Raw genomic sequence first — 25,967 nt, 5'->3', positions numbered from 1 at the left:
TTTTGACTTTGGATAAATTTATGAACTAGAAGAAGAGAGATAGTGGTAGAGTTGAGAACATAGGTCTTGCTGTGTAGAGAGACTACCAACAAGATTGTTTATTGCTATATCTGATAAGTTAAATATACGAAGTAACAATACAAATGGCAATGCATACCAAATACAGGAGTAAAATATATCTTTATTCGCACATGAAATTATTACAAAGAAGAAGACCAAAGATGGTCGGCCAAGGATTACAATTGATCTGACTCTATCCTACTACCTTCCTTGATGGTACACAGCATATTTAAAGGACCCGATGGTTGCCAAGAGGAACACAACCGTCAACTGACCGACACATTAACTACCCTAGAGTCATAATTGGACTACTCGCCGAAAACTTGGCGAGTAGTTAAAAACTCGCAAGTTTTTCTTCAGGGCGATTTTTACGACTTTTACTCGCCATAAAAACTCATCGATTTTCTCGCGAGTTTCTATAAAAAAACTCGGCTGCATTAAAAAAAGAGGCCCAAACATGTCAAAAATTATCTTTGTTTTTTTCAAGTCAGTCTCATTCTCTTCATCAGAATATAAAATGAAATATAACATTTAAATATAAGTTAAATTTCAATATGTCTTTTTCCTTTCTTATACTTTAAGTTATATTTCATGTATATATTGGCAGGATGTTTGAGAGTGGTTTCAGATCTCTAGGAGTTATAATACAAATTCTAGGTTTTAGAAGATATTTTAAATTTTCAGACAATCAAATTTTAGTAATCAGTATGCTCCTATCAACATTCTCTCGCTCTCTCGATCTCACACACTTTATTTGCCCCAAATTTCAGACCTATCTATCTCCCTATCACTCTTCCTCTATCCCCCTCTCTATCACTCTCTATCTCACTCTCTCCTCTCTCCCCCAAGATCTAGACCTGTCTCTCTACCCCTCTCTTTCTCATCCTCAGACCCCCACGAGGGGTGCTACCCTCAACCTAATTTTATTTTGCAGATTCTTGGTGGAAAAGTTGAGGTGGAAATACCCCAAATCTCAAAAAATTTGCCCTCAGAATCTTATGTTAACCTTGCAATTCATCCAGTTGTGAGTGCTATTGGAGCTTGTTTGAGGCCATCCACATGAAGAAGAGGAGCAAGTTATCTCAAAAATGCCTCATTGACCTTGTCTTTGTGCAATATAATCTTCAGTTGCGCATAAGGAAGGTAGACGAAGCACTAGCTGGTCCAATTGATTTGGATGATATAGATCCTTATAGTGATTGAACATCATAGGAGCAGCCTCCATTGTTTACAGTGTTGATATGTGGTGACTGATCAGCAAAGTACTGTACACTCAGCACGTATCCTTGTCGGGGTCCGAGGCCGGGTTGGGCCCCGGGTGGGGGTTTGGGGGCGGCAGCCCTCAAAGCAGGCGAAGCTCGCTGCGGGGGTTTGGGGGCGGCAACCCCCAAAGTGGGCGAAGCCCGTTACAGGGGTTCGAGGGCGCTAGCCCTCAAGAAAAAAAAAATTTGCCGTTTTTTGTTGATGAAAATCGACATTGTAATAAAACCCTAAAAAGGCCGACTTTGTTTGTTGCCCTAAAAACGCATGTTATAAGCGGTTGGGATGCTTAAGGCATTGTAAGGTTGATGTACTATTTTTTTGCTGGATAATAAGAAAGATTGGACGGTTGTATATGGTGGACGTAACCCATTTTGGGTGAACCACGTTAAATCTCTGTGTTATATGTGTCCTATTTTATTTCTTTATCTTTTGTATTTAAATCTGCATATAATTGTTAGTTCATATTTGCTTCAGATCTGCTTGAAACCTTAACAATTGGTATCAGAGCAAGGTTTTCTGTAAATTGGTAGGACTTTCAAATTTGAGTGGGAGCAATGGAGGATTCCAAATTCAAGGTCGAAAAGTTTAACGGCTAGAATTATCAGTTATGGAAAATGCAGATGGAGGATTACCTGTAGCAAAAGGATTTGTGGCGGCCATTAGAAGGAAAGGCAAAGAAAGCGACCACAATGTCAGATGAAGAATGGGACATTTTAGATAGAAAGGCACTGGGATCCATTCGATTGTGCCTTGCACCGTCTATAGCTTTTAATATAACAGAAGCAAAAACGGTTGTAGATTTGATGGCGACATTGGCTAAGCTGTATGAGAAACCCTCGGCTTCGAATAAGGTATTTCTTATGAAGCGTTTGTTTAATTTGAAAATGAGTGAGGGAGGATCTGTAGCGGAGCACTTAAATGAATTTAATACAATTACCAGTCAATTGTCTTCGGTAAAAATTACTTTTGCTAAAGAGGTTAAGGCTCTCTTGATTTTATGTTCTTTGTCAAAAAGCTGGAATAGCTTGGTTATGGCTGTAAGTAACTCTGTCTCCGGAAAAAATACTTTAGTATTTGATGATATTGTTGGTGTTATCCTAAGCGAAGAAATGCGAAGGAAAAGCACAGGTGAGACTCCAACATCATCAAGTAGTGTTTTGAATGTGGAGAATAGAGGAAGATCAAAGGAAAGAGGAAAAGGCCCTTGGAATGAGAAGTCACGAGGGAAGTCAAAGAAAGGACGCTCTCAATCTAGAGGAAAGAAAGATTGCTGGTACTGCAGAAAGCCTGGTCATCTAAAGAAAGACTGTTGGTCTCGGAAAAACAAAGAAAGAGATAAAAATGAAAATGACAGTAAGGAAGCTAATATTGCAAGTAATACTTTACAAGATGCTTTAATCTTATGTTTGGATAATGTTGATAATTCCTAGGTAATAGATTTCGGGGCTTCATTTCATGCTACATCCCATAGAAAATATTTTCTAGATTATGTTCAAGGTGATTTTGGATAGGTATATTTGGGTGATGATGAGCCCTATCAAATTGTTGGAAAAGGAAAGATAAAGATCAAGTTGCAGAATGGAAATAACTGGTTTCTGCAGGAGGTAAGACATGTTCTTAACTTAAGAAGAAATTTAATTTCTGCAGGGCAACTAGGTAGTGAAGGTTGCATAGTTACCTTCTCAGACAGTATCTGGAAGGTCACTAAACGATCATTAGTAGTAGCTCAAGGTGCGGAGGTAGGCACATTATATCTGTGTACTGGTAACACTTACTCTACCTTAGCTGCTACAGATAAAGTTACTGCAGGGACAGCAACAATAGATGTTGCAAGAACAGATTCGATAATGTGGCACCATAGGCTTGGGCACATGAGTGAGAAAGGGATGAACATACTTCACTCCAAAAATCTATTGCCAGGACTAAAGAAGATTGATTTAGAGTTCTGTGAAAACTATGTTTATGGTAAACAGAAAAGAGTCAGATTTCTCAAGGTTGGGAAAGAGAAGAAGAGTGAGAAGTTAGAGCTTGTGCATTCAAATGTATGGGGACCGGCTCAAGTATCATCTTTTGGTGGCTCTTGTTATTATGTTATTTTTATTGATGACTCAACCAGAAAAACATGGGTATATTTCATAAAACAAAAATCGGATGTTTTCGAAAATTTTAAGAAATGGAAAGTTTTGGTTGAGAATGAGACAAGAAAAAAGTTGAAGTGTCTCAGATCGGATAATGGAGGTGAGTATTGCAGCAAAGCATTTGAAGATTACTGCTCCTTAAATGGGATTCGAAAGCAGAAGACAGTTCCAAGAACTCCACAGGAAAATGGTGTGTCAAAGAGAATGAATAGGACTATCATGGAACGCGCGAGGAGCATGAGATTGCATGTTGGATTGCCCTTACATTTTTGGGCACATGTTGTACATACTGCTGTCTATTTGATAAATAGAGAACCTTCAACCCCTTTGGATGGTGGTATTCCAGAGGAGGCATGGACTGGTAAAAAGGTAAATTATTCTTTTCTGAAAACTTTTGGTTGTGAAGCTTTTGTCCATGTTGATAAAGAAAACAGAACCAAGCTTGATGCTAAATCTCAGAAATGTACCTTCATTGGATATGGGATAGATGAATATGGCTATCGGTTATGGGATTTTGAAAATAAGAAAATAACTAGAAGTAGAGATGTTATATTCAATGAGAAGGTTATGTATAAAGAACAGATGCAGGAAAAGAAGCATGAACAGGACAAGCAAGAATATGTGGTGTTGGATGAGATTCCTAAAAATGAAATGCCACAGGTACCTAATGCTCAACAACAACAGAATGTCCCACAAACTTCTGCAAGTGTTAGACGTTCTACGAGGTCAAGTAGACCCCTTGAAAGATTTTCTCCTTCTTTGTATTCTATATTATTAACTAATTCTGGTGAACCAGAAGAATATGAAGAAGCAATGCAGGTGGATGCCAAACAACAGTGGGAGCTAGGCATGAAAGAGGAGATGGACTCCTTGATGAAAAATCAGACTTGGGACTTAGTCCCTTTACCTGCAGAAAAAAGAGCCTTGACTAACAAATGGGTTTATAGGCTGAAGGAGGAGGAAGGAGGTCAGAAAAAGACCAGACTTGTGGTAAAAGATTTTGCACAGAAAAAGGGTATAGATCATGATGAAATATTTTCTCCAGTTGTAAAAATGACTTCAATTAGAACTGTACTTAGTCTTGTGGCTGCAAATGATTTACATCTCGAACAATTAGATGTCAAAACAGCTTTTCTCCATGGAGATTTGGAGGAGGAAATTTACATGTTGCAACCATAGGGATATGAGGTCAAAGGTAAGGAGAACTTGGTGTGCAGGTTGAAGAAAAGTTTGTATGGCCTAAAGCAAGCACCCCGACAATGGTATTTAAAATTTGATAGTTTCATGGCTGAACACGATTATCATAGATGTCATTCTGATCATTGTGTATATTTTAAGAGATTGGATAATGGCAGTTATATTATCCTGTTGCTCTATGTTGATGACATGCTTGTTGTTGGGTCTAACATGCAAGACATAAATGATCTTAAACAGAAATTAGCCAAGTCATTTGCTATGAAGGATTTGGGTGCAGCTAAGCAAATTCTGGGTATGAGGATTACACGGGACAGGAAAAATAGAACCTTGAATTTGTCCCAAAGTGAGTATATAAAAAAGGTGTTGAAAAGATTTAACATGCAGGATGCAAAAGCAGTTAGTACACCTTTGGCTAGTCATTTCAAATTGACTAAGGAGATGTGCTCAAAGGCACAGGAAGAGATAAAGAAAATGTCTAACATCTCGTATTTATCAGTTGTTGGCAGTTTGATGTATGCAATGGTATGCACATGGCCAGTTATTGCACATGCAGTGGGAGTTGTGAGCAGGTTTATGAGTAATCCGGGTATGGAACATTGGAATGTTGTGAAATGGATTCTTCAGTATTTGAAAGGAAGTACTATGAAGGCTTTATGTTTCAAAGTATCTAATGTTGCTCTGAGAGGATTTGTTGACTCTGATCTGGCAGGCGATATTGATTCACGGAGGAGTACTATAGGGTATGTTTTTACTATAGGGGGAACTGCAGTCAGCTGGATTTCTAGGCTGCAAAAGGTTGTTGCACTTTCAACCACTGAAGCTGAGTATGTTGCTGATACAGAAGCCAGCAAGGAGATGATTTGGTTACAATGTTTTCTAGAGGAATTGGGTCAGACACAGGAGGATCGCCCATTGTATACTGATAGCCAGAGTGCCATTCATCTTGCGAAGAACTCTACTTTTCATTCAAGAACAAAGCACATTCAACTCAGGTACCACTTCATCCAGAGTGTTTTGGAGGAGGGTCAGTTACGGCTTGAGAAGATTCACACAAGTGAGAATCCTGCCGATATGTTCACGAAGGCAGTTCCACAGGAGAAGTTGATTTCTTCATCAGTTTCTGTTGGTCTTCTTGATTGATAATTGTGGAATTTATACCAGTCGAGTCCTAGTGTTTTATCCAGCGGATGTTGCATGTACAGTGGTGTCGTGTAGTATCAATCTCCAAGTGGGAGATTGTTTGGTGTGGAGCCTGATCAGTCTCCAAGTGGGAGATTGTTGATATGTGGCGACTGATCAGCAAAGTATTGTACACTCAGCACGTATCCTTGCTGGGGGGTGGCAACCCCCAAAGCGGCCGAAGCCCGCTATGAGGGTTCGGGGGTGGTAGCCCCCGAGAAAAAAAAATTTACCGTTTTTTGTTGATGAAAACTAACATTGTAATAAAACCCTAAAAAGGCCGATTTTGTTTGTTGCCCTAAAAACGCATGTTATAAGCGGCTGGGATGCTTAAGGCATTGTAAGGTTGATGTACTATTTTTTTGCTGGATAATAAGAAAGATTGGACGGTTGTGTATGGTGGACGTAACCCATTTTGGGTGAACCACGTTAAATCTCTATGTTATCTATGTCCTATTTTATTCCTTTATCTTTTGTATTTAAATCTGCATATAATTGTTAGTTCATATTTGCTTCGGATCTGCTTGAAACCCTAACATACAGAAGATGACATTAATGATTTGGAGAGGCAGGCTACGGAGGAGGGGGATGGATTTGGTTTCACACCGGATGACATTGAGGAAGATGAGGAGGATGAGGAGTCATTGCCAGTGCCAGGTGCAGCTAGAGGCAGAGCTACATCTAGGATGGAGGATGAGCCATAGCCTAAGCCAGTCATACCAAGCGAGGAGGCACAATCACGCACACAACAAACTTCTAGGACTAGACCCTCTAGTTCTATCTCCCCCCTAGTTTTTACTAGAAATGGGAAGAGGAAGATGTAATTGTATAGATTTATTTACTTTTAGTTCTACAAAAACTATTTAATATTTTGCTTCCAGCCATCAACATTCCTCATGAGGATGCGATTTTGTACCCACTTTGCGTTTAAATATAACTAGACTCAGCGTGTTTCTTTTGTGTTCTCATTTATCGACTCATGGGATGCATCTTCTCATTGAATTTTGCAAACAAAAAAACATTTCTAATTAAATTTAAGCAATTTTTTAAGTTCCCGAGTTTTTTGCCGAGTATTGGCCGAGTTTTTTTCAGGGCTTGTCGAGTTTTTGGTTTTGGCGAGTAGTTCAACTATGCCTAGAGTGACAACAAACTCAATTTGGATAATTAATACATTGTCGAATTACCGATATTATAAAACATAACAATAGGCATTTTATGCCGACTATGTAATATCCCCCTTAATTTTTCCAAATTTTTTTTCACAATTACATTCAACACAACACTTGTTAAGGTTTAGAAATGAAAACCAAATGCTGTTGAAAGTAACCCTCCACATTCTGATCACAGAGAGCCCAATCTAGGAGGGTGAGAGCATACAGTGTCGAGGGGATCATTAGATGCCAATAACTGAAAATGATTACAATCTTCAGGCAGCAAGCCAACCCCTTCCGCTTATACAGCAAGATATTGAAAACAATGCAATCACCTAGCGGTAAACCAGCCAAGGACAAGCCAAAGAACTGAAGAATGCAATCACTCAACCGCTTGTGTAGCAGGAGGACTAGAAATGAAAATTAATATCAACTCCACCACTTATTCAGCGGGAGGACAACATTTCAATCAACTCAACCACTTATGCAGCAAGAGGACAGTATTACAAACTCAAGATAGGCGGCTCAGCCAGCCTCTTCCACTTATGCGGTGGGAACCAAATAATAAATCAGAAAGATAGCTGTTAGTACTAACCAGCTTTACAATTCATTACAGAGATTTCTGAATATAAAAAATATTGTTAATCTAAGGTAGGCGGCAAGCCAGCCTCTTCCGCTTATGTAGTGGACTGTGGGATAGTAGAAAGCCAAAATGTTGTTGTTAGTACTACTAACCAGCATTACAATGAATATAAAATTTGATAACAAAGTGTTGATTAAGTGCCAACAGTTGCAACAAGACCTCCAAACATCGTCTAACAACCCAATCTACTCACACTCTCACAATCACACCCAAAATCTAACTTTCGTAAATCTGATATATATGACAGCAGGCTGGAAATGCATAACCAGCAATAGTAATCCACACCAAAAAGCTCCTAACTCACTCAAAACCCACTCAAATCACCCAACAACACACCCAAACCAACAATAGCATTGAGCGACCAAGTACAAACTGGAAAACAGCAGCAATATGACCCCAAACACTCAGCACGCTTCCCAATGCACCTCCCTAACAAGTACGTCTAAGCTAGAAAATACGATTTGCATTTAAAATTTGGAAACCCAACACTAAGGGCTGAAAACTTACAAATCTCTTTGTTGGATGCATAGAAAACTTTAGAGCCAATACTCAGAATCAACAGGAGCCCGCACAGAAAACTAGGAGTGGAAATACACTTTAGCCATGATGCCAACCAGCAACCAGGAAGTACACAAAAACTCACACAAAACAGTAAACCAGCTGATGTAAACCATTCTCAGTATGCTCTATCTATTCCTCTAAGTGAGAAATAGTCTCTCCACAGCTAGGTGTTATATCTCAAGCACGAAACTGACATAGGCTAGGAAGCTCGCAACTTCGAAGCACAAATTAGGCACCATTTCGAGAGCACTTCGTTATACAAACTTTCATGGATGACAAATGAGAAGCCCAACACTCATATTTATAGATTCTGGAGGCTCAAATTCAAATTCACATGGTGCCCGAATTCCCCTCATTTCATTTCATGTCATCTTCTAGACTTGGCGTCCCAAAACATGTCTCCAAATAGTACCTTTTTCAATGGTCATCATTTAATAAAATAACAACATAATAAAACATGAATAACCTTGCTTCTAGGCGCCACCATGACTTAGGAAAAATAATGTGACTTAGGACAAAAATATATTTTTCCCCTTCCTAAGTCATCCAAGGTCATAGCAGAGTCACTTTATTAAAATTGCCAATAATGTGTAATGTGAGCGCTCAATAATGACTTATAAATAATAATATAACTTAGGCAATCTTACTTAGAAAATCGTCCAACTTGCCTTAAGTTATAATTTAATTAAAAACACCATGGCGATCCCTTGAAGTCACAACACAAATTACGCCTAGGCCATGGGAAATAATAATTAAAAAATACTTTTTCTTCCAAAAACTAAATACTGCCAAAATGAGTTGAGAACAAGGTACTGAACTGCATTGCAAAAAATAGTTATTTGAGTTCGAACACAGGATCCTGCCAAAAATAACACTGCCAGACATAGCCACTGAGCTGAGCTGAGCTACAGAACCCCTGCCAAAAATAGTACTTACTATAAATAGATACTGCTAAAAATAGTAAGTGTGTCGAAAGTCATTTTCATCACATTCTGAGCAACGGTCATGACTTACTAAAAATAGTAAGTCCAGAAATCATCTCCGAAGAATTTGCATGTCAAACCACGCTGGAGCTCTCAAAAAATGCAAAAAAACCCTATAAAGCAAACAGCTGTCAACCTGTCGCAATATACTAAAAATACTAAATTCAAAAATCTTCTCTGATGGGAATGCATGTTATACCATCTTGAAGCTCACGAAAAACCCAGAAAGAATCTAGAGAGAAAACTGTAGAACTCTTGCAAACACCTCTCCGAAAACCTTCATGAAGACAGAAACCCTAATTTAGTCTTTGGTTAGCTTACGGGTTTCCAAAATAGGCTAAGACTCCATCCATCAGTCTAGAACTGAGAAGGGGTCATTACAGACTACATCATTTTATGGTGAAGGTGACTCTAGCACACTTTGATGGGAGTGATAAGTTCATAGCTTGTGCTTGGGTGCAAAAGTTTGATGACTATTTGTCCCTAAGACCAATGACAGAGGAACATGCAATTGAATTTGTTGTGGTACATTTGGATGGAGCATCCCATGAATGTTAGTATCATGGTTTGGATACACTAGCCCACAATTGGATCACCACCTACAATGAATTTACTAATAGGCTCATCAAAAGATTTGAAAAAAAAGACCCTAAGATGTAGTTTAGAGAGCTTGCCCAATTGAGACAACATGTTACCATGGATGCCTATATCTTAGAGTTTCAAAGACTCTCCATCATGGTTCCAAACATAACAGAGAGAAGAATTGTGGTCCTTTTAATGAAGGACTAATGTAGCCAATTAAAGGGTTGGTAAGAGCCTTTGACCCACCAAATCTAAAGGAATCCAGAAGGCAAGGAGTATGGAGCTTGCTAGATGACCAAAATATCATCAAAGAAGACGAGGACAAATTTCCTCAACTGATTCCTAAAAACCTTTTTCATATAGGACTGAAATGTGGTCAGAGCATTGGTTAAGCCAAAAGGAATAACCAAGAACTCAAAATGTCAATAATCACACCAAAATGTTGTCTTCTCCACATCCTCCTCAATAAACCGAATTTGGTGATATCTGGATCTCAGATCTATGTTTGAGAAATAGCACGCCCCATGCAACTCATCTATGAGCTCATCAATCCATGGAATTGGGTATCTGTTTTTTATTGTCTTCTTGCTTAGAGCTTTGTAGTCGATACACATCCACAATGTCCTATCCTTTTTCTTTACCAAAACAATTGAAAACACAAAAGGACTTTCCTCGGTCTAATGTAGCCCACTCTAGAAGTTCCTTTATTGTCTTCTCAATCTCATCCTTCATCCTCTTGGAATGCCTATAGGGAGTGATGATAATGGGCTTGGCCCCATTCTCCAACTCTATAATGTACTCAATCCACCTATCTGGTGGCCTACCTAGTGGTATGTTACTAAACACCTTACTGTATTTAGTCGTCAATGCCTGCATGTTTAGAGGATAACTACATTTCTACTACTCTATCTCTAACAGCATCTAGAGACACTCTATAGTCTACTCCACCTGGTCATGCCTGATCAATCTCTCCATCTATCTAGCACCAAACATTTCCCACCATCTATTTGAGATGAGAAAAAGAAAAATTCAATCTCATTATCCAGCTTTAAATTTCAATATTTAATAATAATATAAAAAGAGGAAACTTTTATTACAATTTTAAACTTAAATTATGCCCTTAAATATATTTTTACTTGGCTACAATGTTGTCCCGCTTTCTTTGCACATTTGACAAGAAAAGAGCTCTCCTTGTGCATAAGTAAAGGTCTCTAACTCATGGACTATTTGTGCGGTAACATCAAGCAACATTTGCTCTATCGTTGAGTAGAGCCCATTCAAAACCTCCTAATCCGCCTTCAAATCAAGAAGGAATTGGAAAGTGGGATTGAGGAAATAAGCAGCTGCATATAGGGGCCTATGAAGCTAGAGGTGCCATCTCCTATCAATGATCTCCCAAATGGGGTGATACTTACCCTCATCTCCAGCATAGATAGATCTAATGGCCTCCTTGGCCCTATCCATGCCCTCATATATGTAGCACATTGCGGGCTTCTCTCCATTAGCAACTTGTAGGAGAACTACCAAAGATTCAGTGAGCTGCAATTGTTGCGAAACATTAACTTAAGTGTGAATGAAAATAAGAAAGTAAAAGAAAAATATGAATAAAAATTAAAGCATAAAGTAGAATTAGATTGTCATTTACCTTCATGATCTCTGCTATAGGTATCCAAAAGTTTGGCTCATAAAAAAAGGAATTTGTCACATCAACCCTTGTAGTGGTCATAACCTAGGATGAGGAAGTCCACTCCTCACTAACAAACATACGCCTCAAAGTTGTCTTTGACAAAATCAAAGATTTTAATGTGATCAAATTAGTAGCAAATCTAATTATGCCAAGACAAGAAAACTCCTTTTTCCCCTTTTATTGCCTCATTAGGCTGAGGATCCATGTGTGATTGTATACAAATTTTCAAATATTTTTGGCTGAATCCACACATTTTTTGATCCATGGAAGCTTGCCAAGATTCTCCAATATGAGGTCAAGCCAATGGGCAACACATGGAGTCCAAAATAATGTTGGATGCCTCTCCATCAATAGTCTACCTATAGAAAAAACATAATTTGCTGCATTATACATCACTACTTGCACCACATTCTCCCCGCCCACCTCAACTAGGACTTCCTCTCAAGCCTCACAAAGGTATATGGCATTTTTTGCATGTCCTGAAGCATCAATTGATTTCATGAACACGGTGCTACCTAAAAAAGAACAAAATCAATGATTCAACAAAACATAAATTAAAAATATTAATCACTAAATCAAAGCATTGAGGGAAGAACAAACACCTATGGAAGAAACAAGAAAATTCAACAATGTCCTATTTTTTCTATTCATCCCACAATCGGTCATGATGGTGCAACCCTTCTTCCTCCATATCAATCGTTGCTCCTCTATTGTGGCATTTACATCATCCACCTTTTGTGTCAAAATTGGGCCCTTTAAGTCATCTTCACTAGGGGATTTGAACCCCATCCCACAAGTTGTTATGGCATCTACCATATTTTGCCAATAAGGAGACCTAACACATCTCACAAATAAATTAAACAAAATAAGTATTGTAAAACAAAGAGTTTAAATTGGTGATGGCGTGCGTGCAGGGGCGTTTGAGCGGCCGAGCTAGGGTTTCATGGCCCTAGCTCGCGTGCAAGGTAGTTGCAGGAGCAGTGGGGAAGGGCTTTGCTGGGGGTTGGGGGAGCTCAGCGGCTGCGGGGGTGGTGCTGGGTGAGGAGGGTGCTGTGGGGGTTTTGGGGGGCGGGGCTTTGGCTGCGCGGGGGCGGGGTTGAGGCTGCGCGGGGCGGGGTTGAGGCGGCGTGGGAGTGGGGTTCCGAGTTGCTGCGGCTCTCTTCCCTTGGGTTGGGGGGAGTTGGTAGGCCCTCCTTTCGGTGGTGTGGGAGGGGGTGCCTTGGGCGTCGGGCCTCTTTGTGTGGCCCCTTTGGGGTGGGGGTGCTTCGCCCTCGTTTTGTTTTTTTTGTTGTTTTGATGTCGACACTTGGTGGTGAGGCTTCGCTGGCTGCGGCAGCTATGAATTTCCGGGCTGCAGTGGGCTCAAAACCCCCACTTCAGAGTATGAAGACTTTTAACAATAATCTCTTTTCATCTGATTCTGGGAATGGGAATGCGGGCAGTTCTCGGATTAGGAAGACTAATGGATGTCTGGAGAGATGCAGCGAGAGGCCGAAGTTGGTCATTCCGCCTGAGATGTTAGCTGAAGACATTGATTATTTTTCAAAACACTCCCTTTATTGCAAGTTTTTGGGAATGAGGGTGTCCTTGCAGTTTTTGGAAAACTGGGCGCAGAGGACTTGGGCGCCAGAAGGGGAAATGGAGATTATGCTATTGGCGAATAACTATTTCATGGTTACTTTCAACTACATGGAGGATCGCCATAGGGTATTTGAAGGCGGCCCATATTTTTACAACCAAGTGGGTATGTTCATCAAACCTTGGCATGCAGGGTTTAATCCGTCGGAGGAGCTTCCAAATAGGGTTCCAGTGTGGGTTCGGCTACCACGTTTTCCTATGGAATGTTGTCGAGAGGACATGCTACGGATGCTTGGTGCTCTGTTAGGGAGGCCAGTGGGATCTTCAACGCAAACCCTAGGGAGAAAGGTAATGAGCTTCGCACGCATTTGTGTTGAAATTGATCTTAGTGAACCATTGCCAGATTCTATAGATATGTGCGCAGGTTCTTATTCTTGGGTTCAACAGTTAGATTATGAGACTCTTCCATTTCGGTGTCGTCTGTGTCATGAGTACGGTCATTTACAGCGTAAATGTCCTAGATATAAACTGGCGGTACGCCAATCTCAGCAGTCGGACCCAAGCCCAAATAGGGCTGAGAAAGGGAAAGCTGCCATGTCAGTCGAGGTTGAGGGCACCGATGGTTTTGTTGCAGTTAAGACGAACAAGAACCGAGGTCAAAAGAGGCCCTTTCAGAAGAGACAGGGGGAGGATTCCTTCAACAGATTCGAGGTCCTGGATGATCTTAGCTAGCAAGAAGTTAATCCGGGGTCTATCCCTCTGGATCAAGGTGCATCAGGGGGGGCACCAGAAAGTGTAATTGAGGACTCTACCCAAGCCCTGCTAGTGGTTGGAAGCCAACAGATGGAGATGGAATAGCCAGTAGGGGTCCACCTACGACCCACTCCTAGCTTGGAGGAGCATTTGGTTGAGGGGAAGGGTTCTCCAACAGCTTTGAAATTGGACTCAACCAGGGTGAAAAGTAATAAGTCCTCCGCACTCCTGGGTCTGCATCAGAAAGATATTAAGAAAAGTGCTTCAGAGAAGAGCTCGAAGGCTGGCAGAAAGAAGGACCTAGATAAGATCAAATTGATGGGGGAGAACTTGGTTGAGTCAGGGTCAGTAAAGACTTTGGATTCGCATTTTTCCAATCCCCCTAAATGATTGTGCTTTCATGGAATGTGAGGGGCTTGAACAGTGGCCCTAGACAAAAAGTTGTTCGGGATTTGATTAGGAATCATTCACCAGATGTCCTATTTTTGCAAGAAACTAAACTCTTAGTAGAGAGTATGATGGGTCTAGTGCCAAAGTTGTGGGGGAGAGGTGAATGTCAGTGTGTTGGGGCTACTGGATCCTCTAGAGGGGTGGCATGTCTTTGGAACCCTTCAAGATTTCGTCCGGTTTGGTGGGCTACATCCAGATCTTCTTTATCTGGGGTCATCTCTAGTCTTGAGACTGGGGAACCCATTCTGTTTTCTAACATCTATGCCCCTACAAATTTTCTGGGTAAGCAAAACCTTTGGTCCCATATTTCTTGTATGCGAAGGCTGGCCCCTTTTCATCCTTGGATTATGGCAAGCGACTCCAATGCTATCCTTGAGTTGAGTGAGAAGAAAGGGGGTGTCATGCGATTGGAACCTTCTTGTCTTGTTCCAGGATAGTATATCCTTGTTGTAGCTTGTTGACATTAAGCCTAGCAATGGTATGTTCACTTGGAACAATAGGAGGATGGGAGAGTATTGGATTGCAGAGAGGCTAGACCGTTTCCTGGTCTCTAGTTTCTGGATTAGGGGAGGGTGGTCCACAAGTTCCGAGATTCTTGACTGGAGAGGGTCAGATCACTCGCCCATCAAGCTGGTTTCGTCTTCGGCTCAGGTTGCCCGCTCTCCCTCTTTCAAGTTCCAACTTATGTGGCTTCGGAATCCTTCCCTTCAGGTCCTTGTTGCGGAATGGTGGAGGAGGGGGAAGCCACCCTTTGGCACTGCCATGTACTCTGTTGCCAAGCAGCTATAATATGTTAAGTATCAGCTTAAGCAGTGGAACCGCCAGGGCTTCAGGAATATTTTTCATGCAAAGAATGCTGCTCAACTGGTGTTGAATGGGATCACCAGTGAAATCAGAGAGCAAGGTCTATCTGAGGAGCTGCTTAGGGATGAGGAAAGGGCTGTCAAAGTGGTTGAGGAATGGGAGCTTCGAGAAGAAATATACTGGAAGCAGAGAGCTCATATTGATTGGCTGAAGGAGGGGGACAAGAACACTGCTTTCTTCTTCAACTCTGTGAAAGCAAGAAGACATGGTAACTCTATTTCTGTTCTGGTCAACGATAGAGGTGAGCAGTGTTTATCCTTGCAGGAGATCTCTAGGGAGTTGTTACAGTTCTTTCAGGCCCAATTCAGGGAGGGCCCCCCAGGGGATTCGGTGGCGGAAAATCGGGTTCTTGATTGCATTCCATCTTTGGTCACGGGGGAGATGAATGAGCAGCTTTTGTGTCCTATTTCATTAGATGAGCTGGAAAGGATAGTCTTTCACATGAGGAAAGGAAAAGCTCCTGGCCCGGATGGGTTCCCGGTGGAATTCTTTCAATAATTCTGGGATATTATCAAATTGGATTTATTGGATGTTGTCCAGGAGTCCCAGAGGAACAAGCAGATGCTTAGGGCGTTGAATGCTACTTTCATTGCTCTTATCCCTAAGTGTGAAGGGGCCAACCGGTTAGGACAGTTCCGCCCTATCTCCCTCTGCAATGTGGTTTATAAGATCATCTCTAAGCTGATAGCGGATAGATTGAAGAAGTGCTTGGGGAGGGTCATCTCTGAGGAGCAAAGTGGTTTTGTGGAAGGTCGCCAAATTCTAGATGGTGTGGTCATTGCTACGGAGACCATTCATTCTATGGCTTCATCCAGGGAAAAAGCTATGTTTATCAAGCTAGATATGGCTAAGGCATATGATAGAGTCCGGTGGTCCTTCCTTCAGAAGATCCTCAGGGCCTTTGGTTTTGCTGACGAGTGGGTTCAGTGGGTTATGAGTTGTGTTACGACTACTTCTTTCTCAGTGCTTATTAATGGAAACCATACTGAGCTATTTGGTGCTTCCAGGGGTCTTCGCCAGGGGGACCCTCTCTCATCTTATTTATTCATTCTTGTGGCTGAGGGTTTGGGGAGGCTGATTAAGCAGAATGTGGGTCTGGGTACTATTCAGGGTTGGAGATGGGGTAATGACCTCCAGCCGCAGTCACATTTGCAGTTTGTGGATGACACGGCCCTTATGGGGCTGGCTCGGGTCAGAGAAGCTACTAAGCTACGGAAGGCCTTGGATGTTTATCTTGAGGCCTCGGGCCAGTTAATCAATGAGGATAAATCTTCTATCATCTTCTTCAATACTCCTGCAGCTATTCAAATGAGGATTGCTCTTATACTGAGATTCCAAGTTGGTTCCTTGCCCTTGAGCTACTTGGGTATTCCTATTTCTCCTGGTAAAGCTCCTAGGGAGTCTTGGCAGGGCATTTTGGATAAGTTTCGCTCAAAAGTTGATCACTGGACTCACAGATAGCTATCCTTTGCCAGGAGGGTCCAACTGATTCAGTCGGTGGTTCAGGCTCTCTCGATCTATCGTTGTATGCTTCATGTGGCTCCTATGTGGTTCTTGAAGGGATTGGATTCTCTAGCTAGGCAATTCTTATGGGCAGGCAATCTTTCCTCGTCCAAATGGAGTTTGGTCAATTGGAACTTAGTGTGTAGCCCAAAGCAGTCGGGGGGTCTTGGATTGAGGCAATCTATTCTTTTTGGGGAAGCACTGGCTGCTAAATTGTATTGGAGGTGGTGTGTGGAACAGGATCGTGGCTAGGCTAGGATTTTGGCCAACAAATATATGGCGAGGATCCCGAAGGAGGAAATCCCTAGGTATCCGCTTGAGGCAAAGGGCTCTTCGATTTGGGTCACTCTCAAGAAGGGGGCTGCTCTCATTAAGTCCGGGCTCTTTTGGATTTGTAGAAGGGGGGAAGATGTCCTTTTCTAGAACGATTCTTGGGATGGTTATCCTCCCATCCTTGATCAGTTTCCTCATCTTGGGAACCTGAGCCAAAGGTTTTTAGAGGCGGGTTGGTCAAGGGTGAGTGACTTTAAGGCTGCTTATAGGTGTGGTAGGCTGGATTTGGAGCGATGGAAGGCTCCTAATGAGTAGCCGGTTGCCAAGATGGAGGTTGAGTGTGCAGAGTTGCAGGGCATTCTGAAGAGTAGGCATTGTAGCTTCCTTAAGGGAAGGGATGGGCTTGCCTGGTCTCCAAATCCTAAGGGAGTTTTTATGGTGGCTAGTGGATACCAAGAATTCTTGAACTGAGGACTAGAGGAAGGGGAGGTGACCTGGTGGAAACAGGTGTGGAATAATGCTTCTTGGCCGAAGTGTAACTGCTTTGCCTGGACCTTAGCTTTGAACAAATGTCTAACCTAGGACAATATCCGCAAACAGGGATTCTTGGGGCCTTCTATCTGTGTTTTGTGTGGTAATGGAGAGGAAGATTCCTCACACCTGTTCTTCAGATGTCCCTTCTCGAAGCTTATTTGGCATTATTGGTGGGGGGTGTGGAAGAATTCGTGTGTCCACGTGGATTCTCTGGTGGAGTTCTAGAGCAGTTTGGGCAGACCTCTTATCTTGTCATCCTTCCTCCAGACTATCTGGTATATTGGGCCCATCTTAATTCTGTGGCAGATCTGGCTTGAGAGGAACAGAAGGATCTTTCGTGAGGTCAGATTGTTTGTTCAGCAAGTTTGGAATAGGATTATTGCCATGATCCGAGAGACAGTGGAAGCCAAATGTGAGGTGAATTTTCCGTTGAGTAGAGATGAGGCAAACATTGTGAGTAGGTTTGGCCTACAAGAGCTGACTCTGGCCTCAGCTTGTGTCAGGAGAGGTAGAAAGGCTACGAAGAAGGTTCAAAGGGTGGGAAGGTGGATACCCCCTCAGGATGGGATTATCAAGATTAATATTGATGGCTCATCTAGGGGTAACCCAGGCCCAGCTGGTGTTGGGGGTGTTGGCAGGAATAGTAGGGGGGAGGTAGTTTTCCTCTTCTCGGTTCATAAAGGGAGGCACTCTAATAATTTCATGGAGGGATTTGCAATTCTCTATGCCCTTGAATGGGCTTGGGAGCAGGGTCAAAGGCATGTGATTTGTGAATCAGACTCACAAATTATTGTTAATTTGTTGAATGAGTAGAAGGTTAATGGGATCCAGTGGCAGTTGGCAGGGATTGTTCAGCAGATTCTCGATATTAGCTCTTTAATGGAGCAGGTGTCTTTTATCCATATCCCTAGAGAATGGAATAGAGCAGCTGATTGTCTGGCAAAGTGGGCCTCGGAACATGATAGGGATTGGAAGGTTGAAGGTTGGGAGCACCTTTCTGAGGATCAATCTCAAGATTTGCAGAAGATTTTTACTGAGGATATGGAGGGATAGGTTGTTGTTTGTAGTGAGGCTGGCTTGATAGTTCTTTCCTGGGGCCCGGGGCTCGGGCTCTCTTTGTAATTCTAGTTCTTGAGTTTCAATAAAGTTTTTACCCCTTTTATTCAAAAACAAAAAGTTTAAATTTGAATTCGTCTTACCTCTAAATATAAAAATTCAAAAGACAAAGAATCAAGCTATAAATTTTTAAACAATCAAACAAAAACAAATTACCTAGTTGCAAAGAATTGAATGGTGCAATAGTACCAAAAGTCTCCAATTGCACGTCTACCTACATCATGCACATCCTTGTTCCAACTCATGCTCTCAAATGACGGTTGGGAGCCAAGAGTAATGTGTGGCAAAAAAAAATGAATCCATCCTTGATTTACAAATTTAAGGCCCAAAGCTAACACTCCCACTAGCACTAGCACTAACACTAGCACCAACACCAACACCAACACCAACAATGCTACCAACATTGGTACTAGCACTAGAACGAGAGGGAGGCATGGAAGAAGACTAACCACTACTATCAATGCCCACCAACTCCTCCATTTACCTCTTTTTCAATACTTTTTGCATCTCAAATGTTTCTAATTGCACTTGCACCTCATGAACAACCTCAGGAGGTGCGATTGGGCATGGTACATCCTAATGGGTGGGTATGTGTGCATAATGGCATTTCAATCTATTAATGCCTCCATGATAAATTGTTTTGCAGAAAGAACATTTCACCTCTCCTCTTTTCTTGCCCAAGGAAAAGTTCAACATTTCTCCAAAATAGTTCCCTTCTAATTGGGGTTCTGGGCACTGTGAATAAAATGATTTGAAATTATCAAGGTTGCTGCAAAGCCTGCAATAACATATAAATACAAAAAAATTAACATTTGTGAATTGTAATTTATAAATTATAATTATTAAACTAATACCAAAAAATGTAGGGATTGTTCAAAAAAAAAATCAAACACATCTAGGGTTTTCCTTTGATCTAGTAAAATAAAATAAAATAAAGAAATGAATTGTAAAGAAAAATGTGGTTTTTGGTAAAAAAAAAAAAAAAAATCAAGCTTACCTCTTAATCAAATGAAAATTCCTTCCAATCATTGGTAAATACTTCTTGATACACCAGACATATCTGTGAAACTGCCCAAATGCGATCCAACAATGGATTTTCGCTCTACTTCCTTGCTGGTTGCCCTGCAATGCACTCTAACTTTTGCTCACAGCTCTCTTTTCTCCTCCTATTTTGCCAACAAAATGAAATGACAATGCTTGTAGGGTGGAGGAGCAAACACAAAAGGACAAAAAAGCAAGATAAAAGCATTATTTTTAAGTTTTTTTCACTTTATTAACCCAGCCGCATGGCAAAGTTTTCCCATCAGGACTAGCCCAGACTTGGCGATTCTAGTGAGTTCCAAGACTCTGCAAGTCTGACAAAAACTCAGCAAAGTCCGAGTCTGAGCGCCGGAGACTCACCAATCTTGCCTCATCTCACAAATCACCAAGTACTTGCAAGTCTTGGCGAGTCTTGTATCACTGGTCTGAACTATTAACCTTCTACCATTGCTATCTATCACTTTTTTCCAAACAAGCAAAAACAGAAGAAAAGAAACTTTCTTCAAATAGAAAGTTGTGTTTTTCATGATTATCTCTTCAATCCATGACAGCATAAAAAAAAGTCTTTTTTTGGAAAATACAAAATTTCTCAAACAGAAAGTTGGATCGTTGGTATACGCTAAAACTAATGGTCTTGACTATTGGAGCCTCCAAAGCAGCAACTTTATGCTTGGAAGGCAATCCTTGTATATGACTGTCTTAATGTGCAAGAGAAGACTTGCCTTGGTGTCAATCCTTCCTGTCTATGCTTGGTATCTGCCATTATAGTCTTTCTTTGAGCTTCCCCCTTTCTTTCCTCTACTTGTGCCATGTCTCCTTTAGGATTTAGAATTTGATAATCATCATGAGTAACCTACATACGTTGTTAGTGGACCAAGACAAACCGACACTAAGGACTTGAATGTTTTGATAGGAAAGCTGATATAATTGACAATGATGTGACAAAAACGAACTAACGTCTGGCTACACATATGATTGATCTTGAAGTTTCTTAAATGTAGCAATTTTGGGTACCAACAATACAAAATATATATAATATTAAAAATATATAAAAGCCTTAAGCAAAACCAAAAAAATATATTAAACAATGGAGACCAAGGCAAATTTCCATTTTCAAATGGCAAATACTATACAATAAAATAAGAAACAATAAAATAAGAAATAACTACTCAACAAATCTTAACTACTAAAACTTTTCCTCCATAGATTAAAAATACTATTAGGAAACAGTATTTCTGTTGCTGCAACTCAAAGTTTAAATTGGTAAATCAATGATTCAAACTAAATTGTACATAATCTCTGCCGAGGGTCCAGCTCTATTGCTTTGTCAAATTCAGTCAATGACTGCTCAACATCACCCTGTAAAGAACATAATAACCCAAAAAAATTATTTTAATTTATTGGGTGCAATGCTAACATCAATTAAAGGCGATTTAGGAAAAAGATGCCCAATAAATATGTACAATTAAAGCAATGCTTACAAAATCTGAAGCCCAATGACAGAATAAAAAATAAACACAGCACACAGTATTTCACTAGGTAAAATAACAGAACAGTTATATTCTTCACTATTGCATAAAAACTCAACCGTTCTCTATACAATAACAAATCTCTTACTCATGTCATACGTGTGGATATCGATAAGCACATCAAAAACAGTTCATGAATGCTTTAAAAATATGGGCAAAATTTAAAAAGCACGTCTCATTACTCTTCCAATCACTAATTTCCATAACTTAAAGCAACTATAAAACAATACAACATACTTCCAACAAGAAATAGAAAGCAGACAGCTGATGCTAGAGAAGGTGCAAAGTCACCATCCATAGTCATTACTTTCTTTTACCTTGGTGATATTTGTCGTCAATGTTGTTTGTTTTGTTTTCTTCTATTTTTTCTAAGTTTTATGTGTTTGTGGTGTATTCACAGGGTTTTTGGTTTTACTCTAAGTTGCTGGTTCGGGTTCGGACATTGGTTCAGGTTCGAAGAACCGGTACGCTGTTACAACAAGATTTTAAAAAGGGGTTTGGGTTCATTTGGGTTCGTTAGTACAAAAACATATAAATTATATATATATATATATACAACAAGATTTTAAAAAGGGGTTTGGGTTCATTTGGGTTCGTTAGTACAAAAACATATAAATTATATATATATAGACATACATACATACATACATATATAAGCATGAATTAAGATTAGCATGTCACATAGCATCATATAAACAACAAAACCAACATAAACTTGTAATCATAGCATCATGATCATACCATAATAGCATCCTATACATCAAGTTTAATATCAAAATGACAAAATATTCAAGTATCATTGTTTCAACTTTCAACAATTTAAAATTTAATCATCAAATGGATTCTCTAATTCATCATCCTCATTCTCCTCGTCCTCTTCATCCTCCTCATCATTGACATTGACATTAGATGAACCAATGCCACTTGCACTTGCAATTGCACTATAAGTTTGCTCGCTATCCAAGTCATCAAATGCAACAAGCTAAGAAGCGAAAGCATCCAAATCAGCATGCTCTAGCTCTATATCCCACATCTTCGTTTCCCCTTGCTTGTAGTCATGTTGCTTGTGTGAAATGAGCCAAGTTAATGTTTTAAAACTCACTTTTAGGGTTATAATTTAATTTTTTATGTGGTGGATTTCAAAAAAATTAAATGTAAAAAAAAAACACCATTTTTGGGCCATCAGACCCCTGAGCTCGACCTGGGTTTTCTCGGGTTCAACCTGGTCCAAACCATGCCTGTGAATCACGGACCCTGTCTGGACCACAAGCGGACTGGACCAGGACCCCGGACCAGGGCCGGATCGGACCAGTACCAGGGGTCTAAGGGGGGCAAACACTGCAACTTAGGTTTTACCAATCAGTTTCTTTCATTTTTCTCTCTTAGTTTAATGCCCACCTTGTTATCATTTAGCTGCAGTTTTGTTTCCTCATTAGAGGAGGAAAGGTATGAAGGCGGTGGTATCTATGTTCTATAATGTCTCTTCATGGTGGTTCTTTGAGGTTTGGTGCAGGTACTAATAGTAAAGATGGTCATGGTAAATCATATAGGAATATTTTGGTTTCAGAAGAGAAAGTATAATCCCAGTGTTGTATTTGTCAAAGATGGAAGGGGCCAACAAGGAGACTCTATCCAAGGTAACCACTCTATTAATTTGTTAAAAATCATACCAAACGATGAAATGGTGAATGCAATTGAGGTGGAAGAACAAAGGCTTAAGAATGTTAGTATATTTTTGTTTGTCTCAGTAAGAATTTTATCCCCTCTAGAATATTTTTTTGCGGTCATTTTCAGATTATGTCCATTTGGGATGGGTGATCTCCTGGGAAGTCTCGGTGTTGCACCCTTTTTAGTTTCCGTCGGGCATCACAATATTATTTACATTAAAGGGCCTTTCTCCTCTTAATAATTATTCTTTGATTGTCAATTTGCAGATGACACAGCCCTATTTCATATTCTAGATGAGAAGAATGTTAAGAATTTGCAATGCAAGATAGATTGTTATTTTGTTGCTTCTAGATTCAAATTTGCTTTTTACAAATCAGTAATTCTATCTTGGAAAAATAAGCATTCTAATTGGGTGATTGGTAAAGATTGGGAGTGGGGTGGGCCTTTGAAACAGATTAGGTACCATGGGATTCCTTTTGCTATCTCCTTCCTTGAAAGGCATGTGAGCGTGGGTGATGGAAAAAGTTTTTTAAAAAGAATTTTAAATGGTAAAGTAATATTTTGTCTATCACTTGAAGGTTCCAGGTCTGCCAAAAAATATTTTCTTTATTGTCCTTGTACTTTTCATTTTCCTGATAATTGTGCTCTTCTCATATAAATCAGTTAGAAAAATTGCTTAGATATTATCTTTGGTCTAATGGTAAAGATGGGAAGAAAGGCATGTTTTTATTTGGGATATTTGTTGCAAACCTAGGTTACAAGGTGTTACGCGGCTCCCTTTAGAATTTGGTTTTGCAGGGTGCTCTCTTGTAGTCAAATGGATTCTTGAGGCTCTTGATGATCATGAGCCTTGGAAGGTCCCAGTAAGAAATAATATTGAGAGTGGTTTTCCTAATGCTAAAACATTATGAAAGGGTGTTGGTTTAGTAGACTTATTGTTTAGCAATTTTAACAGTCATGTTAGGGTTTCAGTGATTTCAAACTCCATTTGGAAAGCTCAAGGGAAAGCCAATAAATATGTGGTGGACTGAAATGTTAAGGACATAAAAAATTATCTGTTTTACCCTTTTAGATCTATATGGTGATCTATATAAATTGATGGTAAGCCCCTTGCTCTACATAGGGGATGTTCTAGCCTTAAATGGCTTAATATACATGTTAAAGTCTTTGGTCTATTATCAATGAAAGAGCGGTAGTCCCATGGGATGCATTGAAGATTTTGTTTGATTACCTAATACTCAGAGAAGAACTTACTCCCTAATTATTTCTGCTATTGGTGTGGATCATCCAATGCTGGAAAGAAATTACAATTAGAGACTCGGGATAATTTTTCTTGGAACTATGGTAATAAATTGTTAGATGCTACAATTAAGAATATTTATGAAATAGTCTCTAATGTTGATAACTTTCATGTTCACTTCAACTCCCTTTGGAGGGTGCATGATTCTAACAATAGATGGTTAACAAGGCTTGGCATTATTTGATCTAGTGTCAAGGTGTCATTGAGCCAAAAAAGTCCTCCGCTGGATGGTTTTTGATGAGAAAGAGGTTAACTGTGGGTGAAATTCTTGGGTTAAGTAGAAACATGTGCCTTGTATGTGTCTTATGAATCCTTTGAGCACCTTTTCTTTGAGTGTCTTTTTGCAAAGTTTTTTGGAACTATTTATTTCCTTTATGGGCGAAATGGACTGGGGTTCAGCCTATATCTTGGTTAGATATTTATTTGGTTGTTTTGAGAACTCTGTTATCAAGCTTGATAATTTGTTCAAGAAGGCCTGTTGGGTTTTATCTACTAAAGTCTTATGTTTTTGCGGTCTAACAGGATTATGCATGTTTTCCAAGAAAAGAGCAAAGTGACGCTAACTTATCTCTAAATATCTCTGTTTTTTTTATTTACTTGCAGGTCTCTGAGCAGGTTGATTTGTTTGAGAATGAGATCAAGAATGCCATCAATAGTCACTTGGTCAACAAAGATAAATTTAAGTGGATGAAGCAATTGCAAAAGGTTCTGAGGATGTAAGTGACATTGATGATCTTGGTAATTTTGATAATGTTACTGTGTCTGCTTTTTCGGAATGGTGGGTTAGGAAAAGCTTCGAGTGTATTGTGGGTGACCTTGAGAAGAAGATCAGTAGAATCAATGAAGCTGAGAATTGGCAGAGAAAGATAAAAAGAAGTTTTGAAGACTGACTGAGCTATACTAGTCTTAGTGTTATAGTTTTTGTATATGTAACTGGTTGTGGAGACTTATTATATGTTGAAAGCTAACAGCACACTTATTACAGATAAACTGTCATAACGTTTTTGTAGACCAATGTGTATATATCTAAAATTGATAGCTTTTCCATGAGAAAATTTATAACTTTACAACATTTTGAAAAAGCCCAGTACGGTCCAAGTAATATTAAACTAATTAAATTAGCATAAAGTATAAGAAAGACGACCTGCACAAACAGCTGCATGCCTCGTTTTACAGCCAAAGAAGCCTCCCGGGCTTTATTCTGACCTGTGAACACTGAGGCAAGCGCATCCCAGGATGATGTGGCAGTGACCAATAGGAGCCTGCGGGAGGAAATCCCTTGGGATTGGGAATGCAGTTTTATTTGTAAAGAATTTGAGTGGAAGAAATTATGACGGACTGCTTTGTGTGACGACAGAGCATTATTGTGCACAAATTTTCTATCAATTGACAGTGGCATTGCCATTGCAGCTGCCATGGTTAGAAACCTGTTTATTTGATTATCTCCGCGTCATGACTCTTCTGTCGCCAACCTAAATTTATATTTCTACACACCCAAATTTCAATATTCCCAGTTATATTTTCTCTGAAATTCCATTTTCACGCTTAATTTTTCTGTCACCGATAACGCGGAGATGACGTGAAGTTTTCCGTACTTCAGACTCGTGGATGTTAAAATGTTTGGGGAGAAAAAATAGAAAAAAAAAATACACGAGGTCTTCATTTTTCGTTTTAATATTATGAGGCTGCAAAAGGAAGTTAAATTTATGCATGTGGGATTTAGTGTGTAGACTGTGATTAGTTGTGGTATAATGGAAAATAATTTAATTAGAATATTTATATAAATAAGTAGATTAAATAAACAAATTGGTGTTAAAAATAGGCAATGTTAAATTAAGTAGAAATTAAAAGAATTTAAAGTGAAATTTTTTTAAAATATGTAAATTGATTGTGTATTATTATAATTTAAATTCA

General features: G+C 39.9%; 1 protein-coding gene across 2 annotated transcripts in view; it reads right to left on the bottom strand.

The window, feature by feature from the left end:
• The window catches only part of LOC131032593 (uncharacterized), a 159,594-nt gene extending 133,935 nt beyond the window's left edge, over positions 1 to 25,659 (bottom strand). Inside the window, exons 1-2 of one of the 2 annotated variants that reach the window (XM_057963612.2) lie at positions 25,198 to 25,659; positions 20,849 to 20,915 (exon numbers count right to left, since the gene is read on the bottom strand). In XM_057963612.2, coding sequence (XP_057819595.2) covers positions 20,849 to 20,915; positions 25,198 to 25,470 — 340 coding nt within the window. In that variant the 5' untranslated portion in view covers positions 25,471 to 25,659. The remainder of the gene's footprint in view (positions 1 to 20,848; positions 20,916 to 25,197) is intronic. The other variant, XM_057963611.2, reaches the window with a different exon arrangement.
• Positions 25,660 to 25,967: the final 308 nt, after the last annotated feature.

The sequence above is a fragment of the Cryptomeria japonica genome, chromosome 2 (genome assembly GCF_030272615.1).
Source record: "Cryptomeria japonica chromosome 2, Sugi_1.0, whole genome shotgun sequence".
NCBI lineage: Eukaryota > Viridiplantae > Streptophyta > Pinopsida > Cupressales > Cupressaceae > Cryptomeria > Cryptomeria japonica.
Note: the sequence above shows the minus strand (reverse complement) of the source record. Positions and strands in the feature narration are given on the sequence as shown.